This window comes from Anoplopoma fimbria, chromosome 4, assembly GCF_027596085.1.
Source record: "Anoplopoma fimbria isolate UVic2021 breed Golden Eagle Sablefish chromosome 4, Afim_UVic_2022, whole genome shotgun sequence".
In the NCBI taxonomy this organism is placed as follows: Eukaryota; Metazoa; Chordata; class Actinopteri; order Perciformes; family Anoplopomatidae; genus Anoplopoma; species Anoplopoma fimbria.
The window spans coordinates 13,443,866-13,468,472 of NC_072452.1; the positions used below are offsets into that span (position 1 = coordinate 13,443,866).

General features: G+C 41.6%; 2 protein-coding genes across 2 annotated transcripts in view; both read right to left on the reverse strand.

Moving 5' to 3' along the window:
- Nucleotides 1–1,890: 1,890 nt before the first annotated feature.
- On the reverse strand, nt 1,891–3,182 carry LOC129090510 (small integral membrane protein 32-like). Its single transcript, XM_054598159.1, has 2 exons — nt 3,138–3,182; nt 1,891–3,004 (listed from the first exon to the last, which is right to left on the reverse strand). Exon 2 carries the CDS (start codon nt 2,886–2,888, stop codon nt 2,547–2,549), a length of 342 nt encoding a protein of 113 aa, XP_054454134.1. The 5' UTR covers nt 2,889–3,004; nt 3,138–3,182; the 3' UTR covers nt 1,891–2,546.
- Nucleotides 3,183–16,344: 13,162 nt separating this feature from the next.
- LOC129089992 (short transient receptor potential channel 7-like) overlaps nt 16,345–24,607 on the reverse strand; it is a 48,460-nt gene continuing 40,197 nt past the window's right edge. Inside the window, exons 8-12 of the mRNA XM_054597447.1 lie at nt 22,707–22,902; nt 21,333–21,554; nt 18,618–18,698; nt 17,603–17,678; nt 16,345–17,359 (exon numbers count right to left, since the gene is read on the reverse strand). Of these exons, the coding sequence (XP_054453422.1) occupies nt 17,220–17,359; nt 17,603–17,678; nt 18,618–18,698; nt 21,333–21,554; nt 22,707–22,902 (715 nt within the window). The 3' untranslated portion in view covers nt 16,345–17,219. The remainder of the gene's footprint in view (nt 17,360–17,602; nt 17,679–18,617; nt 18,699–21,332; nt 21,555–22,706; nt 22,903–24,607) is intronic.

Sequence of the window (24,607 nt, forward strand, 5' to 3'; positions counted from 1 at the left end):
TCAAGTAGGAAGCCTGTCGCTGCTCTATGAATGGAAGACTGATTTTGACTGAATATTGTATTCCCAAATTAACTTTATTCTATTGTAGCGTTCTCTGTACTGAAACAGAACATTTACATATAAACTCAGAACACTACCCTGGGTGCTCTCATTGTCATCTTTAATATATTTCCCTTTCATTGTCTATGTAGTAGTAACATACTTAATATTTTTTTGAGATTTAACATTCTATTTATTTTTTATTTTTTTAATGGCATGTATGAATTTTGAAAATTGGCGTAGTTCCTCTTTAAAGCTGATTCTGATGTCACAATGTTCTGTGTCATGATTGTGTCATAATGTTGAATCAACAATCCTCAAAGGAAAAAAAACACAGATGGTCAAGTCATAAGTCAAACGAGTAGTGTAGTAGAATAACCCTCCACCAGGAGACAGCAAAGGCCAGTTTATCTGAAACAATACCGCAAGTACAACTGCAGGTAGGTACTACAGGTAGTTATCAAGTTAACAACTTATATCCCAGATGTTCGAGTTCAACAGTAACCTCTGAATCCCATCTGTATGCACTGAAGTTTAACCTATAGTTAATTCTGGAAATGGCAAATTAGTTTTACAGTTCAGCACTAAATCACTCCAGGTGAGACTCAAGAGTGCAGCTTGAAGAATATTACTCAGGCAATTAATCTTATCTCACATATTTGGAAAGGGAGTCGGTTAATGTAGCTAAGCGAGATCTTACTTGTGCAAGCGTTACAATGATTATTATCTAGGTTATTAAAAATACCCCCTTTCCTTGTGGAACTTATATTGGTGCTGCTTCTTTTCGGTTCGTTTTTTCAGCAGGTTTTTTCTATATATATTGTAAATGTGAAGTTTCAAAATGTGTGACATGGGCACTTTTCCATTGCATACTGTCCTCACACTGTCCAAACAAATGATCAGACTTAGGGTGCCACCAGTTCATACAGCATGTCAGGCAAAGTTAATGTACCAATAGGAAGCAATTGTGATGTTTTTGTTCCCTAAAATGATTTCTTCACATTAACAGATGCGATCTGCACTGGATGGCAGGTGGAGTTGTGCAGGAAGAAGATTATAACATACAAGGCAGCTGATTTAATCAAAAAGGGACGTATTGTTGTGAATCTGCTGACTAAATCCACACAATTCTAAGCGGAATGTCTTCCAAAAAAAAGTAGTTGGTCGGTGATTATGAATTCAACACTCCAGGCAGATGTAGTCTTCTGTCCCTCGCCTGCAATGATCCTCTGATTCAGAAAAAAGATTGTGAATACGCACCAGAGACAACAATAGGCACTGTGTTTATATGTCCAACACCTAAAATGCAATGTCTCTTACCTCTCAGACGTACTCAAATCTGTGCGCACAAACCACCACACACACACACACATGCACAGGATTACAGAGATAGGCTCATCTATCTGTCTTGGTATGGGAGAAATGTTACCAACAACAAGATTGGAGAGGATTTGCTCATCACCGGTGGCACTTAAACCGACAACAGTTTAGTTTATCGCACAGGTCCTGTCATAAACTTCACCCTCAGGTCTTCATTCTCTGGTGTATTGGCGCTATGAATTGTGGGGGAGAGGTTAATTAAAAGTGAAAGTGCACGGTAAGGCTAGCAGCTACGACACTTGCGAGAACGCCTCTGCGGACGTATTAAATGATTAACAGTTGGCCCCTTCACATCAGCAGCTACAGCATCTTCTTCTTCAGCATCGGCAATAATAACAATAAGCAAGTGGATAGACAAAGAGGCTGCAACTCAAAGTACATTTGAATATATTTTATGTGACGATTTAGAAACAGTCTGTAATTGAATCAGCATTTTACATAGACAGAAGGGTGGACGTGTGTGTTGATTGGTTCATTTCACAAGACAATACAGTTAATTTACAGCCATACAAAATATTGTATATACAATCTACTGTATACTATTTCTGTTACCATATGTCACGTTTCCAAGAAGAAAAAAAAGATGAATCTGGTCTGGGCCAGTGAGCAATACTGCGAATTGGGACCCCAATTGCAGGCACTAGGTCACATTTGTAAGCAGATAAATGAGCACAAGCTTGAGAGTACACTGTAAAGGAATACATAATTTCTTTCCAAAGTGCACTACGGGGATCACGAGTTGGTTGCAGGGGATGATGGATTGTTTCAGATTTTATTCATTTATCACCAGAAAATAGGCTATATGAGCCACTAATTTCACCAGGAGTTATAGTCTGCTGTTATCGTTCCACCTGCAGAGGCCCATACACCAATCATCTGCTGTGGGCCCTGAAGTGGAACATTTGGGCAACATTTGCTCTAAGTAACTCTAAGGACCTCACTGATCAGGTTTTATTTCAGCCTTCCAATGTGTCATAGACGAACTACAAAAGGCAACAACTTCAGGGGTCAAGTAGGTGCAGCTTCAGTTCAGGGGTGACCAGTCATTCCTTCAACCCCCCACAGCAGTCCCACCAAAGACCCAGTCACGGAGACTTGTCCTGGTGGGGGGGGGGGGGGGGTCTTGTCTACTTGTAGGAGGTGCGGGCCTCTCTCAGCGACCTGTCGTATGGCATGGAGGCGAAGAAAGAGTTTCGGAGCTGGCAGTTGATGAAGAACACAATAAGCAGCACCAACAGGAAGAGCAGTAGGCACATGACTATGTAGGTGATCAGGTCCGGTTTGTGGAGCTCGCCCTCCCGGAGCCCACCTCCCCCTCGCCCCGTGGTGGGTCTCAGAAGGGCGGCCACGCTCACCGAACCGCCGTGGGAGGCGTTCAGGGAGGAGGGGGGGTGCGTGGAGGACTGGGCCATGAGCACCAGGTGGAAGTCTGGGGCGTCGGTGGAGTTTAGGAGGATCTGCCTCAGCATGGTGGAGTATGAGAAAGACACGGAGAAGGTTATGTAGCCTGCTGACCCCGCTTCTGTTCAGCCTGGATGTGTGTCCTGTCTCTGATGCACAGATCAACAAGATTCATTGGTGATTCCTGTGGGATGAAAAAAATCCAGTCATCCCATTGTACCCAGAACACCTTAATGTAAGACAAGGTCACTGTTAAACACCCAGTGACACTGATTTGATCATCTGTTTTGCACAAATTTGAAATTTGAAATACTCACCTGCTGTACATAGTAACGTTTCCATTCCTTTTGTGTACTCTTATCTGTATATTGTTGTTATTGTGTTTGCTGTTCGCTGCTGCTGGCTTGCTGAGGGCTACCAAACGGAATTTCCTTGTATCACTACAATGACAATAAAAACCTCTTTATCTTTATCTTATCTGTATGTATAAATCAGGTCATAGCGATACTATAAGGTGGTTTTTTTTTTTGGAAACGCCATAAAGTAGGCTGGAGTCTCGGTATATAAAGTATACAGCCCATAAACAATATATTCTACAAAATAGCATAAGACCTCGTAAGGGGAATAACTTACTTTGGTTTGCGCTGCGAAGAGTTCCGCAGGTGAGCTGGAAGAAACTAAACCCCGGCTGCGCATTCCTCAGCGTCCCCGGCGCTGTGGAGGTGCGGTGGGTTTATAGCCTCAAATGCAATCTGCGCCCACAGACAGACAGACAGACAGACAGACCCACAGACAGACAGACAGACAGACAGACAGACAGAGTGGGATAATAACTGAGCGTCTCCCCTTTGAAACAGAACTCCAGGAGTCAGCGCAGATCAGGGTCCCGGTGAAAGGAGCACGTTACCAATTCCACTTGTTGGCGTTTAAATCCAAACCTATCCTGCCTGCCACGACTGCCGGACCGATATCCAAATGACTAGGGACTGCCAGGGGTGCTAAAGTTCAGCGGCCGATCTCCGGTGCGCATCTTGCGCGTCTGGGTGCGCAGTTTGACACGATCTCCTTCGCTTGTGCGTTCAGGGCGCAGAGGAAAGGACACGCCGGACCCCCCACGTTTCCAACCCCTTCGCTCGTTCTTTTATCCAGCTAAAGGTCGATACGTGTCGGACTGATGCTGCCGACGGTCTGCCCTTATGGGATAATCGATCCAGAATGACTAAGATTTAACGGAAGGAGGGATTACTGGAACCCAAAACGCAGCAGCTCACTTGGTCGGGAACAGCTTCCCATCTTCCTCCCCTATTGTATGGCAGTATGACAAAGCGAGAGAAAGAGGGGAAGAGAGATAGAGAGAGAAAGAGGGGGGGGGCAGAGAGAGAGGTAAAGAGAGAGACAATTGCAGATAAGGAGAAGGGAAGGAGGCACGTCACCAGACAGGGGTGTGTTAAGGTAGTCACACAACACAATACCTATCTATCTATCTATCTATCTATCTATCTATCTATCTATCTATCTATCTATCTATCTATCTATCTATCTATCTATCTATCTATCTATCTGTCTGTCTGTCTGTCTGTCTGTCTGTCTGTCTGTCTGTCCACAGTGCCCCTCAGATTATTTTCAAAGTGATGAGAGAAAGTTGAGACAGTCCATTTCTGGGTCAGTGTGGGGAATGTCTCACACTGGGGTGAGATCAGGAAAGGGTGTGAGATTGGTGAGTGTGTGTAAAAACTCATAGGGGGTGATTACATTACAGAGGACAGATCTACCAGGAGGTCTTTTGTCTGAGTCTTAGGTCCTGACTCATCCGCAGTCCACTTCCTTTCGGAAAGATTTAAAGAGCATCAAAACTGCTCTGCATCTGCATCTCACATGACCTTGTCTGTTTGTTTAGAACAGATGTGTGTGTGTGCTCTCTGTGAAACTGATTTGACATCGGTGACACTAAAAAGAAGGTGCTTAGGGTGGAGATGGGAAGCTAGTTTGCTCTCATACGATTCTTGGGACATGAGCATGCATACAAAGGGCCTGATCCTAAAAGCTCTGCCGACCTGTTTCATATTCATCTGCACCTGGTCCCTCACAATAGAATGGCTGGCAGGCATAGAGAGCAAGGGCAGAGGGACACACACACACAAACACACACACACTGCAGCTAAACATACGTTAGACCATCCCCAACTTTTAAAACTTTAATGCAACATGCACAAATACACAGACAGACAATAAAAAGTTTGACACTAGTCTACAAATAACAGACAAAAAAGCTGGCGGTGTGCTGGGGTCCCACATCAGCTTGTTTCAACATTAAAGAGGATTACAGTGGACCAGGGTTCAGTGGAATGTGCATGTCACATGGGAAATCTAAATACAGCCTGAAGCCTAGTTTACATATGTGGAGGGACGGTAGCGATTGGGATGGCTAAGGAGATTTCTGTTTATTATTGCTTTTTGGAAGTCGCACTCGTTCGGGTTTTTTTGCTACGGGCTTGCTGCTATCATCATCTACATCACACACACACACACACACACACACACACACACACACACACACACACACACACACACACACACACACACACACACACAAAGGCAAATCTAAAGACGAAGAGAGGCAATCTGGCCCATTTGCCAAAATGTGTGTGAGCGCCTTCGAGTGGTGTTTGATTTGCAAAAACTCCACTGCGATGTTGCTAACAGAACCAACTCAGTTTGCACAATCATGTGATGTGGTTTAGTTAAAAGGAAAAGGATGAAAGGGATAGAAAAGGGTTAAGATATACCGTGAAGTATATGTCAATTGATGCGTTGCTCTGTGACTAACTGTGATAGTTTTCAGTCTTTGCTCATTAGCTGTTCCCGATGACAATGGATTTTTTATTAGGAATGGTGAATTGTAATTATCCATCACTTTATACGTCAATAAGGGCCTCCACCGAATGTCAGGCATCATGTCACGCAAAACAATGACCTCTCAACTTCTACGTGTTTGTGTCGTACATGCACACAGATGGGAACACAACAGACTCTGCTCACCACTGGATATCTTTCACTCTCTAATTCCCTCATGTCTCTGTTGTGTGGTCCGTTTCTCTCACTTCTCTTCAAGTCTTCCCTCCTTCCCTCTCTACACCCCTTTTCCTTCTCTTGCCGTTACTTAATCCTTTTAATCCATAAAGAAAGGAGGAAAAAAGACAACTCATCCATGAAGCACTGTGAGCTCAAAATGTAGAAAAACTAAAAGTTGTGGATTTATTTTTCTGAGATTGATAATATTAATTTTACAGGATGAAAATAAAAAGAGACCGTGAAGAGCTTAAACGAGGCTTAATGTTCCCGCTGATGAGACATAACCAAAGCAAATGGCAGGCCTGCGAATCAACAGGGATTATGTATGTGTAGCCTACACACACCAGACACTTTTTTCCCCCCATTTACACGCACACACTGATAAAACACACAATGATACACACTCCTCTCCACTGTGAGCCAACTTTGAAGCTTGGATCTGCTTTATGGTTGTTCATTTATTACTCTTATTCTTCAATATTTCTAGGAGGGAAAAGGATCAATGTGTTGAAAATCTTCCCTAAAAGCCTTCTGCCACAGTTTTACACATTAAAGTTTCAGTCACCTCATATATACCATGACAAGTGAGGTTGAAGCAAAGAGCACAAACAAAAGCTACGGTGCTCTCCACTCACAGCAGTGCGTTCCTCAGCCATTGTTGCTAATCCCATTGAGACCAAATTTCTTGAAAATACCGAGTTTATTTGATCTTTGCTTCATGGAAGAGTAATATTGTTTCGATGCTTTCCTCACCATGAGCTCCACAGTGCACTGGAGTCACCGCACTGGCAGGAGTCCAACTGCCACCCAGAAATACTCTCCATAGAGTCTATCCATCTCTGCTTTTCACGGCTTCAGTGGCAGACTGGCACATAAAAACCAACGCTACCAAAGCTCCATAATCATTAATGATGAATATTTATAAATTATAACAAGATCACCTCTTGCTTACAAAGAGAGACGCATGCAAAAAGACCCCACACCAACACACACAGTAGCATCTGATAACAGTGATACTCCTAGACAGACTCTCTAGACAAAAACACACAAAAGCCAGTGAGAGACAGATTATGAGACCACTGATGTGCAAACTTCTGCTTGTGCGCACACAAACAGCCTCACAGGAGACATTTGACATGCATAAACCACAAGCAATCTCACACACACACACACACACACACACACACACACACACACACACACACACACACACACACACACACACACACACACACACACACACACACACACAGCACACAGCCACATACTTACATAAGCATAAACAGACAGTGAAAGGGAGAGAACATATGCAGTAACACTTAAACAGACACAATACACTCCTACAAAAGCTAACACATGCCCCAATCGGTTCAAAGCACACACACGCACATCACACACAACGCAGACAATATGATCACTAATGGCTAAACAAGCAGCTAGGACTCCTTTATCTCTCTTGTCAATACAATTCCATTTTCTGTCTCACCGACTTCTAACATGAATCGTCAACAAATTGTTGCACACAAATGTCTCCCTCTCTCATTTCTCAGTTATTGTGTTCATTTTTCTTCTAACCATCTCCTCTTTAACCCTCCAAAGGAAAAATCAACAGGCAAAATAGGATTTCTCCCTGCCAGTGCATCAAACGCCCCCTTTGGCAAAAATCAGATGCTCTACAATTAGTCACTTGATTATCTCGCCAGAACACCAAATGTTGCTCATCATCTCAGGGAGGAATTAAAGGAGAGGCATTTGCTTTCTCTCGAAGTAAAAATGACAAATGGATAGTCGAAATGAGCAGGAGCTGTCATGCAACCACTGAAACACACACACACACACACACACACACACACACACACACACACACACACACACACACACACACACACACACACACACACACACACACACACACACACACACAAACTCACACATACAGAGAACCTACACATTTTAAATTATACATACAGTAAATTTGGCATTAACATTCATTCTAATCATATTTTTTGACGCCAGAGTTGATCTAAACCTGCAGAAAAACAGTAGGTTGTCACAAAGAAGATTTCTTCCAAAGTCTAATTAACATCATCTATAAATAAATGCTCGTTTTTATTTTACTGTGTGGCGTAGGCTCAGATCTAAATGCAGGTCAACTGCCTCTCAGCTCGATAGCAAACAAAGCAGACTCAGCCAGTACGGGCCACCGGAGTGTGATCTTCAGGACAGTAAACAAACAACAAGAGAGGAGGAGAGCAGCCGTGCCTCAGCTAGCTTCTCTGTTTCCTTTTTTTCCCCTCTGCATTTCAAATGTTAATCATTTCAGGGATGTTGTGTTCAGGATCAGTGAAGGAGGTCTTTGCAGGAAAGGGAAGGGGGGCCCCAGGTAAATTGGAGCTTGTTTGAGTATGGGGAGGGTTTCTGGTCTAGTAGTCATTTATTAGAGCAGAGACTCACCCCAGAAGCCCCAGGAGGACAGGAGGAGGTGTGTAGTGGAGGAGAGGGGGAGTAAGGAGAAACATTAAAAAGATCAAGTGGGAAATTACAAAACCAGTGTTCCCTGCTCGTAGTTCTGCTGTCTGTCGCCTGAGCATGGATGAGAAGAGGAGGGGGAAAAAAATCAGACAGTAAGAAATTTATTACTCTGTAGCATCTGATCTCCAGGGTCAACAAGGTCATGGCCACCTGTCATTCAGGCAAAACTAGGGTGAGAACAAAGAACAGCCAAACAAACACATAAAATGTGAAATGGAAATGGATGGAAACAGCAACAGGACAGAGACAAATAGAAAGTGGCAGAGCAGAAAATAGTTGCTGAGAAGGACAGAAACAAATAGCAGATTAAAAAAAGACGGAGAAACAAACAGAGAGCGGGAGGGAGGGTGGGTGAGTGAGAGGGGGTGAAGATGAAGCCAACAGAACACAGAGCAGAACAAAGAATAGAACGACAAAGTGAGTCAGAAGATGAATGGTGGTGCAACAGCTATGGTTAGCCCATAAAAGGGAAACTATGTTGTAGGTACATAAATACACTGAGGGGAAATGTTGCTGTATATGACGAGCAGCAGTGCAGGGGTTGTTATAAACATAACTTCCTCTCTATGTCTCACTCATTCTCCTTTCATGCTCACACGAGGCTCTTACAGAGAGTGAATGGGAGAGTGTTTGCGATCCAGTAAATGTTGGAGCAGTTCCTGTACAGCATATCATATCCGTTATTCACTGCTGTCAGTGATACCATTATACAAATTCCAAGGCGGATGTGATAGGAACACTGAGGATGACAATGATGTTCGTAGGATTGCATTTAGCCAAACGCTGCTTAATGGAAGATGATGCTAAGGATGATGAAGATGATGAATGCTGTGACACAAGGTTGTTATGGTGCAGAATCTGATGATGTTATAGTGAGAAATACCCTGAAAAAGTATATGCTGTCAGATTCTTTGAATTATGTACAGTTTAGATGGATATTTTTTATGCCCACTTTATCCAACTGTCTTCCGTTGTGAAATCCTCTTCGTTTTTACATGATGAAGCTGTGATGTAAGACATTTTGAAATGTTGTACTCTTATGTGAAGGTCATTGTGTGAGGTTTTGATATGCTGCACCGTCACTACTAATGATGTCCATATCAATTTATCTTAGTTTGAGTTATTTAGTCTGCTGACTTTTCGGACTGATTGAGACAGAAACTGTGGCTCCTGCTGACCTGTCTTTTTTTATTTTTTGCTTAAGTTTAAAAATAGATTGTTCTCTGAAGATTTACCTTGTGTCAGACGCATGCTTCCTTTTGACTCTAACTCAGTTGTGGCAAATTGGAAAAGAACTGGATTGCCTCTGAAAAGGTTCATACTTTGTAGAAGAATTGAGAAGCAGAATAAAACTGAATGCCAGTAAGGAAATACATCCTCACCCACAGATTTAGCCCAAACCAGAGAAGCGTATTCACAAAGGAATTCAAATAATTAGAATTGGTGCTTAGATAAGGTTAAACAGAAGGTCAAAGACTGTATGCTGAATCAAACTACCTTGTACAACAATAACCATCCAGCTTCCTAATAATCAGGCTCTATGAAATAATCTGCAAAGCACCACAACCCATAAATGCATAACATTTAGTTCTCAAGCTCTGAGCCTCAAACACGGCGTGTACAAAACAGTTACAAATCAGAAAACGGTGAGGTTTTTTTTCATCGTGATTAAAGTGATGATGACGGCGATGGTTTCGATCAAACCATCCTAGGTTGGAGATAGATGCACGCCCGATACATTTAACTTGTGCGTACGTGTGGTTTCATGTGCTCCACTTGCAATTATGAGTTCACTCATGGCTGCGTCCTCTCTCATTCCTCAGCGCTGCCTCGAGGCCCAGTTGAGCCACCTGGAAGGCTTGTCGGGGAGTTGTCATATCAATCCCTCCATCCATCTTGAACCAGTGTGCTGTGGCTTTGATAAATTAGCAAGCACTCAAGGAGTCTTTTCTTCTGAAAGCCCACCCGATAGCCCCTTCCTTCTCTACTCCATCAGCCCTCTGACTGCTACAGAAATTAGATATTGTTAGGGGCTCAACAATGTCTCAGCACTGTGGATTTGTGATTTCTTTACAGGCTGTTATGTCAGCGAGGTAAAAGATGGTTTGGAGCAGGTTGGATGATATTCGTATGACTTTGATAAAGGGTGTATTCTCATGGATGAATGGCTATGATTTTAAGATGGTGGCAACTGTATGCTCTACAATTGTCCTTTAGTTTGTTTAAGAGGTTTGTCCTGATTAGGTCCTCTCCAGAGAGCTTCCTTCTAATGATATACTGTGTTGAGAGACTGAGATGGCTCAAGGGCGTGATTGATGCCTTGGATAGGAGCTATATCTGTGTGGGTGTGTGTGTGTGTGTGGGTGTGTGTGTGTGTGCAAAAGAGACAAGTGACACATACTCTTCTGTGAGAGTTAAGTGCCACAGAAATACTTTTTGAGTTTAATCCTGCTTTTGTGTTAATGCATCCATTAATATGTGATTGAGAGTTTTTATTTGTTTCTGTACAAACAAGTTAGCATTCACTGTTTAAATGTGTGTGTTTATGATTGATAGTCTGGTGTGTGAGCGTGGCTGCATATGTGAGGATTATCGCCTCGGTGAGTGCGTAATGTGTTCAGATTTCTGGCACAGAGGGTGTTTGAGCCTACGTGTTCAAGCTTCTAATAATATATAAGGAAGGGTAAGCAGCTATTTATGTTTATACAAGTAACAAAGCACATTTTTTTATATGTGTGCCTGCTGTTAAATTTGTCTCCTGAGGGGGGGCCCCCAGGCTGTAGGCGGGAGGCGCGTTGGAGAGTTGGAGTTTAATCTCTCCTCCAAATCCCTGGAATCCCTGTCTCTCAGAGGCAGGAGGTCACATCGCTCACTACTCCCCCAGGAGAAACAGAAAAAGACAGATGGGGCAGACGAGAGGGAAGGAGAGAGAGAGAGAGAGGGAGGATGAAGAGGAGGATGAAGAGGAGGAGAGAGGGAGGGAGGCCTGCTAACACCTCCTTGCCTTGGGCCTCTGGGACAAATTACTGCGTAGTACTGATGTCAGTTATACTGTGTTTGTCTAAGAGACACACACACACACACACACACACACACACACACACACACACACACACACACACTTCAGTGTTTTCTATACAAACACACAGGCTGCTCACATGTTATACACAAACGAGAAGGAACGGATACACTTCCATAAAATTTTAAAACACGAACACATGTACAACACACGTGCACGCGCGCGCGCACACACACACACACACACACACACACACACACACACACACACACACACACACACACACACACACACACACACACACACACACACACACACACACACACACACACACACACACACACACACTTCTTATTGAGTAATGCCCTTAAGGCCAAAACTCATATCAGAAGTCTGCAGGAGAGCACTGAAGGAAATCAGATAATAAAATTTCCTGTGAACACATCGCTCGGACCGACTTTGTTGCTATGGAGATGGAGGGTCTTGGCTGCTGTTTACATGTGCCGTACAGCATTTCACGGGTTGAATTAAGCCTTCTTTCTTTTGCGATGCTGTTTTGGCATTTCTGCTTTACTGGCCTGCATACATGGTGCAGCCGGGAATTATGAGAAGAGTGGAGGAACCGGAAGGCGAGGATGTGACAAAGATTATAAACCAGACTCAATAATGTGATGAGGAAAGAAGGGATGCTCTTCTAGGTGTACCCAAGCTTGTAATTGTGGTTATTATAGAGTGTTCCCTTAAAGCTGTGCCTGGAAACTTTTTAAACAAAAAATATACCTTACAGCAAACCTTACAACCTGAATCAGTACGTGAGAATACAAAGGAAAAGTTTAGAGACTCATGAAATTCTGATGAAGTGCTTGGTCGCTGTTGAAAAAGTATTGGAACTTAAGCGCAAAACCCAAAACTTTGTTTTGAACAGCAGCCATTCATTAGCGAGCACTGCATCAAGAGAAAGCAGGACTCGCTTAACCTGATGGTAAAAAAGATTTCCATCACTACATCATCAAAACTCACAAAGGAGAAGAAAAGTCCAAGCTTTAAAGATTCATATTAGATCTACAAACCTAATACCTACCTGCAACTGTCTGAGGGGCCATCAATGTATGAATATGTTAATTGTGGGTTTAACACTAAAAAAGGCGACACAAATAAAAAAAACAGTTTTAATAAAAATATCTTTGTCAAGAAATTCAAATTCCAGTCTAACCTTGTGATATATAGTCTTAAAGGCCAGTGCGTAGCATTAATGGGGGTCTATTGGAAAAAATGGAATGTAATATTACTAAGTTTGTTATCTTTCGTGTATAATCTCCTGAAAATAAGAAAAAAAACTGTTTATATCTTCATATAAAACGGGTCCTCTTCACAGAGCTGGCCGCCATGTTTCTACAGGAGCCCATCAAGAACAACAGTAACACTCACTCTAGACAGAACCATTTGCATTTTCAGGTTTTCATGCTTTCGCGTCAGCCACCGTAGTTCTCCTACACACTGACACCCGGGAGAAGGTTCAGTTGGTTGGAACCTGTAACCTCACCGCTAAATGCCCCAAAACTAGACCTTAAAAGATGACCATGTAAGGTAAATTTAAATGGAGAACTTTACAGAGTTCATTGGTCTTATGCCGAATGTCAGAAAAGACAATAAAAGGACGTCTTTCAGTGACAGCCTGAAACAATGCAGAGGGAGTGGAGTAAGTGAGGTCTGATAAACATCTGGACATATGTTGGAAGGCAGTGTTTACAGTGCTGCTTCAGAGGGCAGCTCTCAGGATGTCTCTGACATGCCAAGTGTGTTGGCCAGGTCAACAAGTGTGTTGTCCAGGTTAACACACACACACACACACACACACACACACACACACACACACACACACACACACACACACACACACACACACGGGTGAACGTCTCAGCTGCACACATACACACACTTACAGGCAAACCAATTTCCCATTCACAGAGGGGTTCTTTGGCTTTTAGGGCTCTTTAGTTAATGCCACTGTTGAGTCTGGACGCAGCAACCTCATGTATTGCTTGAGTGAATGTACTGTGTTTAAGGAATTACAACTGAAGTAGTTCCTCATCAGATGAACGGGGCTGCACTTCAGTCTTTGTTATGTTTTACCAGAGTTCCTGAAAGCCTAGTCTATCTGCCAAGCACTGACTGATCCAGAAATGTGTTGCGTTGAGTGCAAAATAAAGTTTATATTTAAGTGCCCTATTTTAAGTTTTTGTAAAAACCCATTAACCTAGTTTTAGTTTTGGTTACTGATCCATAGCTTCTAATCGGTTATTTCTTGGCACCAGTAAGTGGAGTTTGCACTTTTCCACATCCTTGATTAAACATTCTATATTTTTTTGCATAGTTGTTTTGTAACTTTGGATTTTGTTGCAGAGCGTTGCAACAAGTACAGTTGCTGTTTTGGACCCGTAGATCCCACAATATATGTAAAATTGGTTGATACAAATATGCTTGACTAAGACAGGCTGGTTTGTGTAAAAAAAAAAAATTGTGACACTTTAACACAAATCTTGTAAGGCTTCCTGTTGTTAAAGTTTCTAGATCATTGCATTATCCGGGACAGTGTCCTTGTAGGAAACCTTTGCATGAGACTTTTTGGCATGAACAATATTAGGTGTTTTATCCATTTAAGTACATTTTGGGTATGTAACTGTTACTGTTAAGGTTGAGATGTGTGTGTTGGGTATGAATGGCTGAAAACATTGAGGACTGAGAAATGCCTGTAACAGCTTTTAAAAGACAACTCTAAAAACAGCGATACTATATATATATAATTTGATGTCCTCTTTGTATGTTAGTGTATGAGTGCCGTGCTGTGTACGATGAATGTGTGTTAAGTGTACATTGGGTGCAGTTTGGGTCCTCCCAACTGCTCAAATATTTGTTTCAAGAGCATTAGTTCTGAACGTGTATGTGCATACGTGTTTGTGTGTGTGTGTGTGTGTGTGTGTGTGCATACCGTCGCAGAGTAATGCTGCAACCACTCGTTTGGAACCTGTCATCAGCTGAGGGCTACTGATGGGGACAAACACTGAATATTTAGACTCTTTGAATGTCATTAAACTCCACCCATGAGCACAAACATACAGAATGATCCAATAATTAAACAACCAGTTTAGAGCATTCTTTCTTTAATTCAAGGATCAAAAATATGACAATATACAGTACAAGATTTTGCTTTAATCAATATTTCTTGCGTACAAGTGAAAAATACAGTATTTCAGGTATTTTTGTGTTTAAAGTGGTGGGAATCATAAAATGTTCTGAGTCTGTTCGTTTCTAGCCTGGTTCTGCACACTGAAAATAGTTAGCTGCTCTTTCACTCTCTGACATAAACAGTTAAAAATAAATAAAGACCCAAGTCACACTACTTACTTAAATTAAAATTTGACTCTGAACAACATTTGTGTACCTGAATCAAATCACTGTCACTATAGGTTGAAAACCTCATATCTCTAAAAAGTCAACTGTTTCAATTGTGTTTTAAAAGTCCTTTGATTAAAAATGATCACTCAATTTGTTGTTCTGGGGGTTACTGTACCTACTAGTGAGCTTAGGCTTTTAATGTTAAAAGCAACATGTAAGCATTAAAATATAGATATCTCACAGTTTTGCTGTACTGGTTAATGATTTTAAGATGAAAAAAGGTCTGATTTGTTTTTCCCACCAACACAAATCATATGTAATGACAGCCCTCTAATGTGTAAATATGAGAAAAACAAAAGAAAGCTGTGTTTTAGCTCAATAATATTTTCTTTTTTATATCATCCAATGGGTTTTAAAAGGGATGAAAAGGATTGATTTATTGTAATTATGTGAATCCTCAGCCAAATCATCAGAGGAACCCATTCAATCTCTTGATTACATGTAAAATGCCAAAACTGTCTCATTTATGAAGTTTTTAAATCAAAACAAAATATGCAGAACTGTGCTGTGTAAACGTTGGATGTTGCTGCTTGCCAGATGCAGTGGAAAAAAGAAATGGCAGGCCATTGTCACTAGAAACATAATAATGTGAGACCTCTCCAAGTTGCTGGATCCTGACTGTGTTCAGGTTTAGGGACTGGACACAGTCTAAATAATGGGCCAGTGGTTATTTTCTGTCAAAATCCAAAGTAGGCGGCTGTTACATGAAGGACAGATACTATGGCTGATCCCAAAGGTCAACATAATCTTTAGCACCCTCTACATCTGTGTATTGGTTGTTGTAGATACAATTCTACACTTTACAAAATGGGTTATATCAATTTCATATCAATTTCAGTGGGCAGAATTAACTTATATTAGGTAAAACAACAGTTCAACCTTTTCCTACATGTCAGTTAAATCACTGGTGAAGTCTAACGGTGAGCTAGTGCAGTGCTATGTCGTTTAAAAACAAGACCATAAAATGACTCCACACTGCCTCTGCAGCACAATCCCAGTGTTTTATAACCAAATGTTTGCACTGTTGTTCCAGAACTCAATTTCTCTTTATCTCCCACATTTTCTCATCTCACAAACGTCTGGATGCCCTAAAGCGATCAGACGGAGTGTCTCTGCCTTCTTGTGCTCATGATAAGCTCTGACCTCCTGCATTTTACAGCTGTAAACACAACTTCTCCAGGTCATGTTGCTTTTTGGCTGCTATTTTAGAAAACACTTTGTACTGTAAAGGCATAATGAAAAGGAGAACACCCACAACAGTTTTCTAAGTCCTATTTACCATTTTTCTTTTATGATTTTAATGTGGTCAAATATGCATGTGACCTCGACTTTAAACAAAGTGGGAGAGGTATCCTGTGAAAATGTTCCTCTTTTTTTTTTTTTTTATCCTATTTTTGCTACTCATGTATTACCCTTACGTGCTTGCTTTCTGGCAGCATGTGCTTATTTACTACATTGTATTTAATTAATTCTGAGTGAGGTAAAATACATAATGTAACATTAACGGTACATTTGCCCATTTGGAACTCTACAAAGTAAATTTCTACATACATAAGATCTCTTGGAGAAAGAAGCTTCAATACTAAATGCCTTATCAGCACACTGTGTGTTATGTGGACATACAAAGGTCACTGTCTGCATTTTTGGAAAGCGATTTAATGACTTCAAATGAATGCATAAATCCTACACTGTTTCCTCGCTTTTACCTGATTCATCTGACTCCTGATCAAGTTGTGCATTGTGGATGGGAATGCATTAATTAGATAGCCTGGTGTATAAAGGAGAGTACAGTATCTCCACAGGTCTCCACTATGCTTGTCTTGACAAAGTGAAGACATAGAAGCAAAGCCAGCCTTTCTGGTGTGAAAAACAGTGGACATTTTTTTATTTTTAAATATTCATCTGACTCCCTGAAGACGTCGCCTTTTATTAGAATTCAACTGTCAACACAAAGCCCCTTCAACTGAGTTTACTTCACCTCTAACCCTTCGACCTCTTGCTTTCGTGCAGTCGCAGCTATTTTCTTTTCACATTCCTCCCTAATTGGTCATTGCATAATACAAAACCCTTGCCATTTGCATTAAGTTATCAAATTGTCACTCTCTGCCCAGTCTGTTTCTCTCACACTCTTCCTCCATTTTCTTCTCTTTCTTTCTCATAAACATCCTGCTTCCTATCTCCCTTTTTTTTCTCACTCTTCCACTGTAAAGGTCTTAAAAATACCTTCCCTGGCCCTGCTCTCTGCCTCCGGCTCCTCCTGATTTCACCGCCTTTCACATCTTCCTCCCTCCTTCCTTCTCTCTCCTTCCTGCGAGTCCTGTCAGTGTCTCATGGTGTTCTTGCCAAACTTGTCGCCAAGTTGTTGGATGAGCAGACCCAGCTCTCCGGCGGCATCGGACTTCTCCTCCAGGAGCTCATAACGGAGGCTGGAAATGTCTTGCTTGATCTCCTTCAGCTCACCTACAACGCAGTCACACACAAACACAACGATCAGGACACGTGAACCTGAGCAAACACAGACGTATTAGAGTAAGCACTTGTCTGCAAAGCCACAAAACTGTGATATAGTTGACACGTGTGAGTACATGCACCCATTCAGTACTATGATAGACAGAATGACCTCATTTCATGGACTTTATCTCACATGCACTGAGCAAATAATGACACAATGAGAGTGGGCCTTAATGAAAAGGGAATTTTTACCTTCGTTGACTTCATCGCTCTCTCTGTCCACTTGAGCCTTTAGCACGTACCGCTTAATCAGGCGCTTCATGATATTCTAAGCAGAAGAGAAGAAAAGAGATTAAATAGAGAGAAGGTGACGAGGTGTTGTGACATGGAAGCAAAGTGCATTCAACCCCACTCTTGTGTACGTGCCTATGTAGACACACAAACAAACACAATATTATGCAGACAGCGGTATAGCAGCGCTGTGTCTCGGAGACTGTGTGTGAAATATTGAGTATTGATCCGTAGCCAACAGGGAAGTCCTGCAGCTCTCGCCAAGCCTCACGCAGTCAATCTCTGCATGTAGGCACTCTGAATGAGTCTATACCTGTCACCACAGATACAAATGTCTTATTAAGTGACATCTCCATGCCTGGCGTGTGCGTGAAAACCCTCACAATCGGCGCGGGTGGAGACAAAAGCGCGATCGACCAGTGAAGGAAGCTAGATTTCCCTCAGGGGGAAAAAGGTGAAGGGCAGACTGAGGAGGAGAGCATCTCTTCCCTTTCTCAGCGTGATACTTTGAGCTCATTTACTGAGAGCCTGTCTCCCATCTCCCTCAAACAGCTCATTAGAGGCATTTTCAGCCTCTGCCGTTCCTCTTCTCCCTCTTTCACTCGCAATCACTTGTCCAATCCTGCCTTTTTTTTTTTCGGGCGATGCCCTTTCATGCAATCTCTTGGAGAAGTCTTTCCTCCTCTGTTGTCTCCAGCTCATCTCCCTACCTCGCTCCTCCTTACCTCTGTCTTTCATAGCATTCTCTCTTTACCTCTTGGAACCCTCTCATTTTCTCTCTCCATCTCTCTTCCTGTCATCCTTTATCACCCTGCAGCTGCCCCCCACTTTTGTTTTGTTCTGTATTCCTCAGCCTTAATATTTCTCCTTTTCACTTAATTCTTTCTTTTCCCTTCAACTCAATCTGTTCTGTGATTATCCGGTTCTGCTTGATCTTAACTTCGCTCCACATATCCTTTTTTGCTTCCTGTCTTACCTCGTATCTGGTCGGGTGTTTTCTAGATTTTTTGGGGATAAACTCTTCTCCCGGGTGTGGATAAGTCCTGAGGCGTTCATCCTGTTGGAACAGCGAGATACAGACAACAGCCCAGTGTTAACGTCACAAATTTAGGGTTGACTGATCTTCTATAATGAAAGCATTTGAGGGTGTTAGAAGAGGCAAGAGGGGCAAAACAAAACAACAATGAAAGGAAGGGATTAGTGTTTGTATCTGGTGCTCACAGATGTCTTCAAAGAGAAGGGAAAGAGAATCAGCATCTTCACTTGACCAGAGTAACTATCTATCAACTCAATTCCAAATTCCCTCCACGTCCAAGACGTTGCTGTATAGCTTGTGTGTCATTTTAGCGCTGCAGTGACAAAATGAGATCTAACTTAAGTGTGGACACACGCAGCTAGCTGCTGCTCTATATGAACTAAGGCTAAAGAGGCCTTGCACTTTCTCAACATAATAGCCGGATGATATAAAAGTTTAATGAATAATAATAAATAAACATGTACATTCTACATGTACCCTTCCTTTATAGGGTGTATGGGCTGCAGCCTTAGAGATTGGGTGAAGAGCTCAAACACCCTGAAAGAGCTCGTAGAAGAGCCGCTTCTTCTTCTGGCCTTGGAACGTCTCGGGAAGATAATGGATAGATGGATGTACATTTTTGCTTTTTCTGAAGAATAACTTCTAAAGCTCAAAAGTTCAAACTAAAGTAAAATCACATCAGAAAAAATATTAGTGAAGTTCATGATACAACACCTCAACCACCACACAGTACGTGGCCTACTAACAGAGAATCAATTATCACCTAAACTAGGGACCATTCAGGGATACATTCATTTTGGCTCTCACTGACTTTATATAGTTTTATTTTTTTTTCATTTTGAAGGGAAACTCATCTTGTGATCAATGAAAGAACATAATGTACAGCCATTTTTTATGACATTGTAGAACACAGAACACCTGCTGAAAACACTAATTATTTGCAATAGAGATGCAAATGAAATATTTTTGATCTTCTTTATCGAACCTCACAACCAGATGGGAAGTGCTGCTTCAGCTTCGTGTGAATGTGAGGAATACATATTTAATGCAGAGGTTAACCAAAGCCCAACTGACAAAGCTGAAATCTCTTTGTTGTGTAGTCCCTGTCCATAACATGCTGTGAAGGCCTCTGCTGCCTCAAGCTAACTTAAATTCCATTTTTTTTGCTTTTGGCAAGCTAATAATCATCCCAACTATTGTGAATATATGAAAGACATATTTACTTAAGGACCCCTCCGACACACACACACACACACACGACACACACACACACACACACACACACACACACACACACACACACACACACACACACACACGCACACGCACACTGACTGCAAATACGTACAAACATGTGAACTTAGTACTAAAATTGTACTCACATACAAATATTCAGTAAAAATAAATATAGTACCAGCGGCTCAGTCAGCATCTCTCTTTTTCTTCAACAATCTAGTATATCACCTTTCTCAAATGGATATCCAACATGAGAAACATGGACCAAAAGACTGAGGAAAAAATTGATGATTCAGAAAGATCACACTGTCTTCTCCAAATCTCACTTGACATTCTCGACGCTGTACTGTGGTTAAATGTGAGATTATGTATCGATCCCTTACTGAACCTGCTTGGCTCTGCAGTTAAACTGTCATAGCTTCAGAGAACTTTGGGAGCTCACAGAGGCAGTGGGGTGTAACCCATGTGTCCCAATCTGAAACCTGCCCAGGCATTTGAGTAGAGGCAGGCTTGACTAATAGCTTAGCTTAGGGGCTGGTGTGAGCCCTTTGAGCCGAAGAATCAGACAAGGGAAATGCCTGCGGATTGATTCTGTGTTAAATGGCCTATGCTATTTTCTTCATGCAATAGTTTCTTTTCATTACAGTGATTTTATTTAGACGGACCATCCTTGAGAGGAAAAACGTGTAAAAATGAAAGATACTAAAGTTGAATTGCAGGCAACTTTAGCCATATATATATATATGGCTAAATATATATATCCATATATATATATATATATATATATATATATATATATATATACACTGCAGAATGTTTTGGGTGCAAGTAGGGAGCTTGTACTTTGTCACTTTTCCAATTTCAGCGGTTCTTGAACTAATGACACAGGAAACAAATCGTAGCATGATTTAGCTGGGAAGGAGCCCTCAAAGGTCTGGATGGGAGGTACTCATTCTAATCAGTATGGCAAAATGCTCTTTAAATAAAAGACAAAATTTCAAAAAAGCAAAGAGACTAAAGTTGAGTTGAACCGAACCAAACTCTATTAGAAATAGCTGATTACTTTTTTTGTTCAAACTGTCCCTTTATACAAGAAAGAGAAGTTACCTTGTGTCAGTAATTAACTTGTAATTATTGGCTCCCACCAGAGTTTCTGTAAAATGTGGGAAGAGTTTAATCAAAGCATTGAGAATGGATAATAATACTGACATGAAGAGAAACATTCTATTATTTAGTGGCTACTGCAACATGGTTTCGAAAATCATAATAATCGATTCTTCACAATGAAAGAAATTATCTAAGCCCTTTTGTTGTTCCCTGTCACAGAGAACAATGTATGTTAAATTAGTCAAATGTATTTAGTTTTAGTTTTTGTCTGCATCCATCAGATAGATAATCAACGGGGTTCCTGACCCTGACCTTGGCCCGTGAGTTGAGCATGCCCAGCTCCAGCTCGTTGTTACGGCGACGGCTGTTGGCCTTGCAGAGGTGTATCAGACAGGACTTGATTCGGAGAACCAGGTAGTAGAAGGACTTTGGGCTGGGAACCAGGTTGTAGGGGGCCGGCAGGGTGCGGCCCTCGTCAAAGTAGGAGAGCCACAACTTGGCTCGGGCAAACTTCCACTCAACGTCGGCATCCTCCTGCAGAGACGGACAGACAGAGACAGTGTGCATTGAAATAAGCAGGGCTTGTGAAGTCTTACCAAACCCTTTAGATTGTGGAAACCTTTGAAAGAAAACTAACTACTTCTTTACGTACTTCTCTGTGTTTTTGTTTGTTAAACTCCACTAGGAGATTATGCATTCGGTCGTGTGCTTGAGTGTGTGCGTATGTGCATATGTGTCTGTCTGTCCATGGCTAATCTTGCATACTTCTGGACCCATCAGCCGACCATTTGTTGTGCTCATTTATGATTGTATGCTCAAGGTTTACCAATTTTCTTTCGTACAGCTTGGTATTAATTAGTGTTGTCAAGTACATTTACCAAAGTACTGTACTTATTATAATTTTGATGATACTTTCTACTCCACTACATTTCAGAGGGAAATATTGTACTTTATTTCCACTACATTTATTTAAAATGAGTAAATGAAATACAATGCAATGTTTTGAAGAAAATGAAACCACCGAACAGAATAACAATAAATAAAACACGCTCTATTGCAGGCATCTACAACATTAAAACGCATCTAATTTCAAATATCTAATTTCCCCCTCTTTGATTATATACTTGCATACGTTTAACTAAGCAAGATTTTGAATGCAGGACTTAACTTGTTTTTTTTAATTGTGGTAATCGTACTTTTACTTCAGCAGAATATCTTAGTACTTCTTCCACCACTGGAATTAACCAGTGCAGCTGGCTCAGTTACTTTCATCTTCAGTGTCGACTCTCATGAATCAACATGAGGGTTTCCACAGCAAACTGCAGTTTAGCTGCACAGAGCCAGTGCAGACAGCTGCATAGATTAAAATGAGAGCGTATCTGCTGCATGAGATGTGTGAGTAGACCTCGGGTGCGAGATACGCTTTAGGTCTAGAACGGGGGTTAGACAATTTTGGTTTGTGTTCATTCAATTAAACAATACAGCAGTGGTCATTGCAGACAAAACTTGCAACAGATCCGAACTCTGCTAAGTCCACCTTTCTACCATAGCATTGATATTTTAAGCCGCATGGCATTTTGAACTTACTCTCTAATTCTCCTGCAGGCTCAGATGTGATCAGACAATGATTCCTATTGACTTGTTGACAGTATTATGACCTTCAATATTGACATTTTATTAATCTACCTCTATCTCCTGGTACGAGCTGTTGATCATTGCAATGAGCATGTTGAGAAGGACGACCACCATGGTGACATTGTAGACTCCGTACAGCACGTAGCCGATGTTCTCTATGAACTTATGGTCGTACTTCAGCACCACTGAGATCACTTCAGACAGCCCAAAGATCGACCAGAACAGAGTCTTAAAACTCTCCTCCACCCTGCAAGGAAGGAGAGAGAAGATGTGGCAGTAAGAAAACAGTACCTGACAGTGAACACACACCTAAAGCACATCGTGTTAGCACCTAATTGCTGTCTCACGCAAACGCATGCACACACGCACGTACAAACACAAAATGCATTTTAATGCCGTGGGGTTTATGAGGTGGCACTGATGAAATAACTGATGAGTCATGTCCAATTTGAACACATTATCCCATTATCTCACTCACACACATACAAACACACACACACACACGCACATGCACTGCACGTACATGAAAACATGTCTGACTTTGGCAAAACCCAAAAAGCAGGGAATGGGAAAAATGGACTTCAGCATTTGAGAGATCATTTGGTTTATAAAATTCAGCCCAGCCTGTAGCTTTGTCTTATGTTGACCTTTACATAAAAGAGATACTGAAACATCACTGCCGGTAATGGGGAAACAATAAAAGTATTTTTTTCATGCCATAACTTCAAATGAATGTGGTCTTTTTTTCAAGGCTGTATCTGAAAAGATAAATGAAGATAACATTTGATCACAGTATTAATTAAACTCATTCAAAATACATTTTTTTTTAAATATATAGTGTGCTTTTTCCTGAGGTCCACTGCCAAATCTCCGTTTAGCCTGAGGGATCATTCTCCGACAGTCACCGAAGGTAAAACAGCATAAAGCTGCAAGACCTGTCAGCATTGACATTCAGGTACATGTCTTGTTGTTAAATATTCCATGAGTGGCAAGCATGGGATTGAGATGACAGAGGGGGGTGGGGGGCTGCCTGGTGGGATTGCTGGAGGGGCTGGAGGTGGAAGGAGGCTGCGGGTAGTGAGAGATCTAGAGGCTCCTGGTCTGAGGCTGTGGGCGTCTTCAAAACTCTCTCAGAAAGACACAGTTGTATTGGTGAGCAGAGAGCTAGGTGAAGGCACAGAGAAAAAAAACACAACCTCGCATGCATAAAGACACAGAGAGACACAAACACACACACACACACACACACACACACACACACACACACACACACACACACACACACACACACACACACACACACACACACACACACACACACACACACACAGTCAGAGACTCTCCCCTCTGTGTTCACTCACACATGAAAACAGAGACTCCTCTGGGTACTTCAGCTTTGACCTTTCAGGCAGAAAGTAAACCTCACTTCAACCTCCAAAACCTGATCTGTGTGTTCTATCTCTCTAACTCAGCTGCAAATCATCTAAGAATATAATGTGCCTTTATCTTGTACATTTACTAGAAAAACACCTTGGTTTTCTAGGAAAAACATTATAAGACACTTCGGTGCTTCAACCAGTTAGAAACAGACAATTGAAACTCTGTAATTATCTCGATATCAAAAGCCCCATCTTGCATCAAGTTTAGCATAGAACAGCCGTGTTCATTGTTGTTGCTCATTAAAAACACTTCCCGTCAAATGACTCCCTGTATCAGCCTCGCCTTGGAGTGCCTGCATACTGTCACTATTCTCTGTACATCTCTGAACTTTGGCAGAATGGCATGATTAATGGTCGGTACATATATTTATAGCCTTTAACCTCTAAAAACATGATTTTTCCTATGAATGTCATTTCATTTTCATTGATTTCTCCATGTTTACTTAAATTGGCATTCTGATCGCCGCTAACCTGCATGTCTGTATGACACCGCACTTGCTACCATAAATCTAT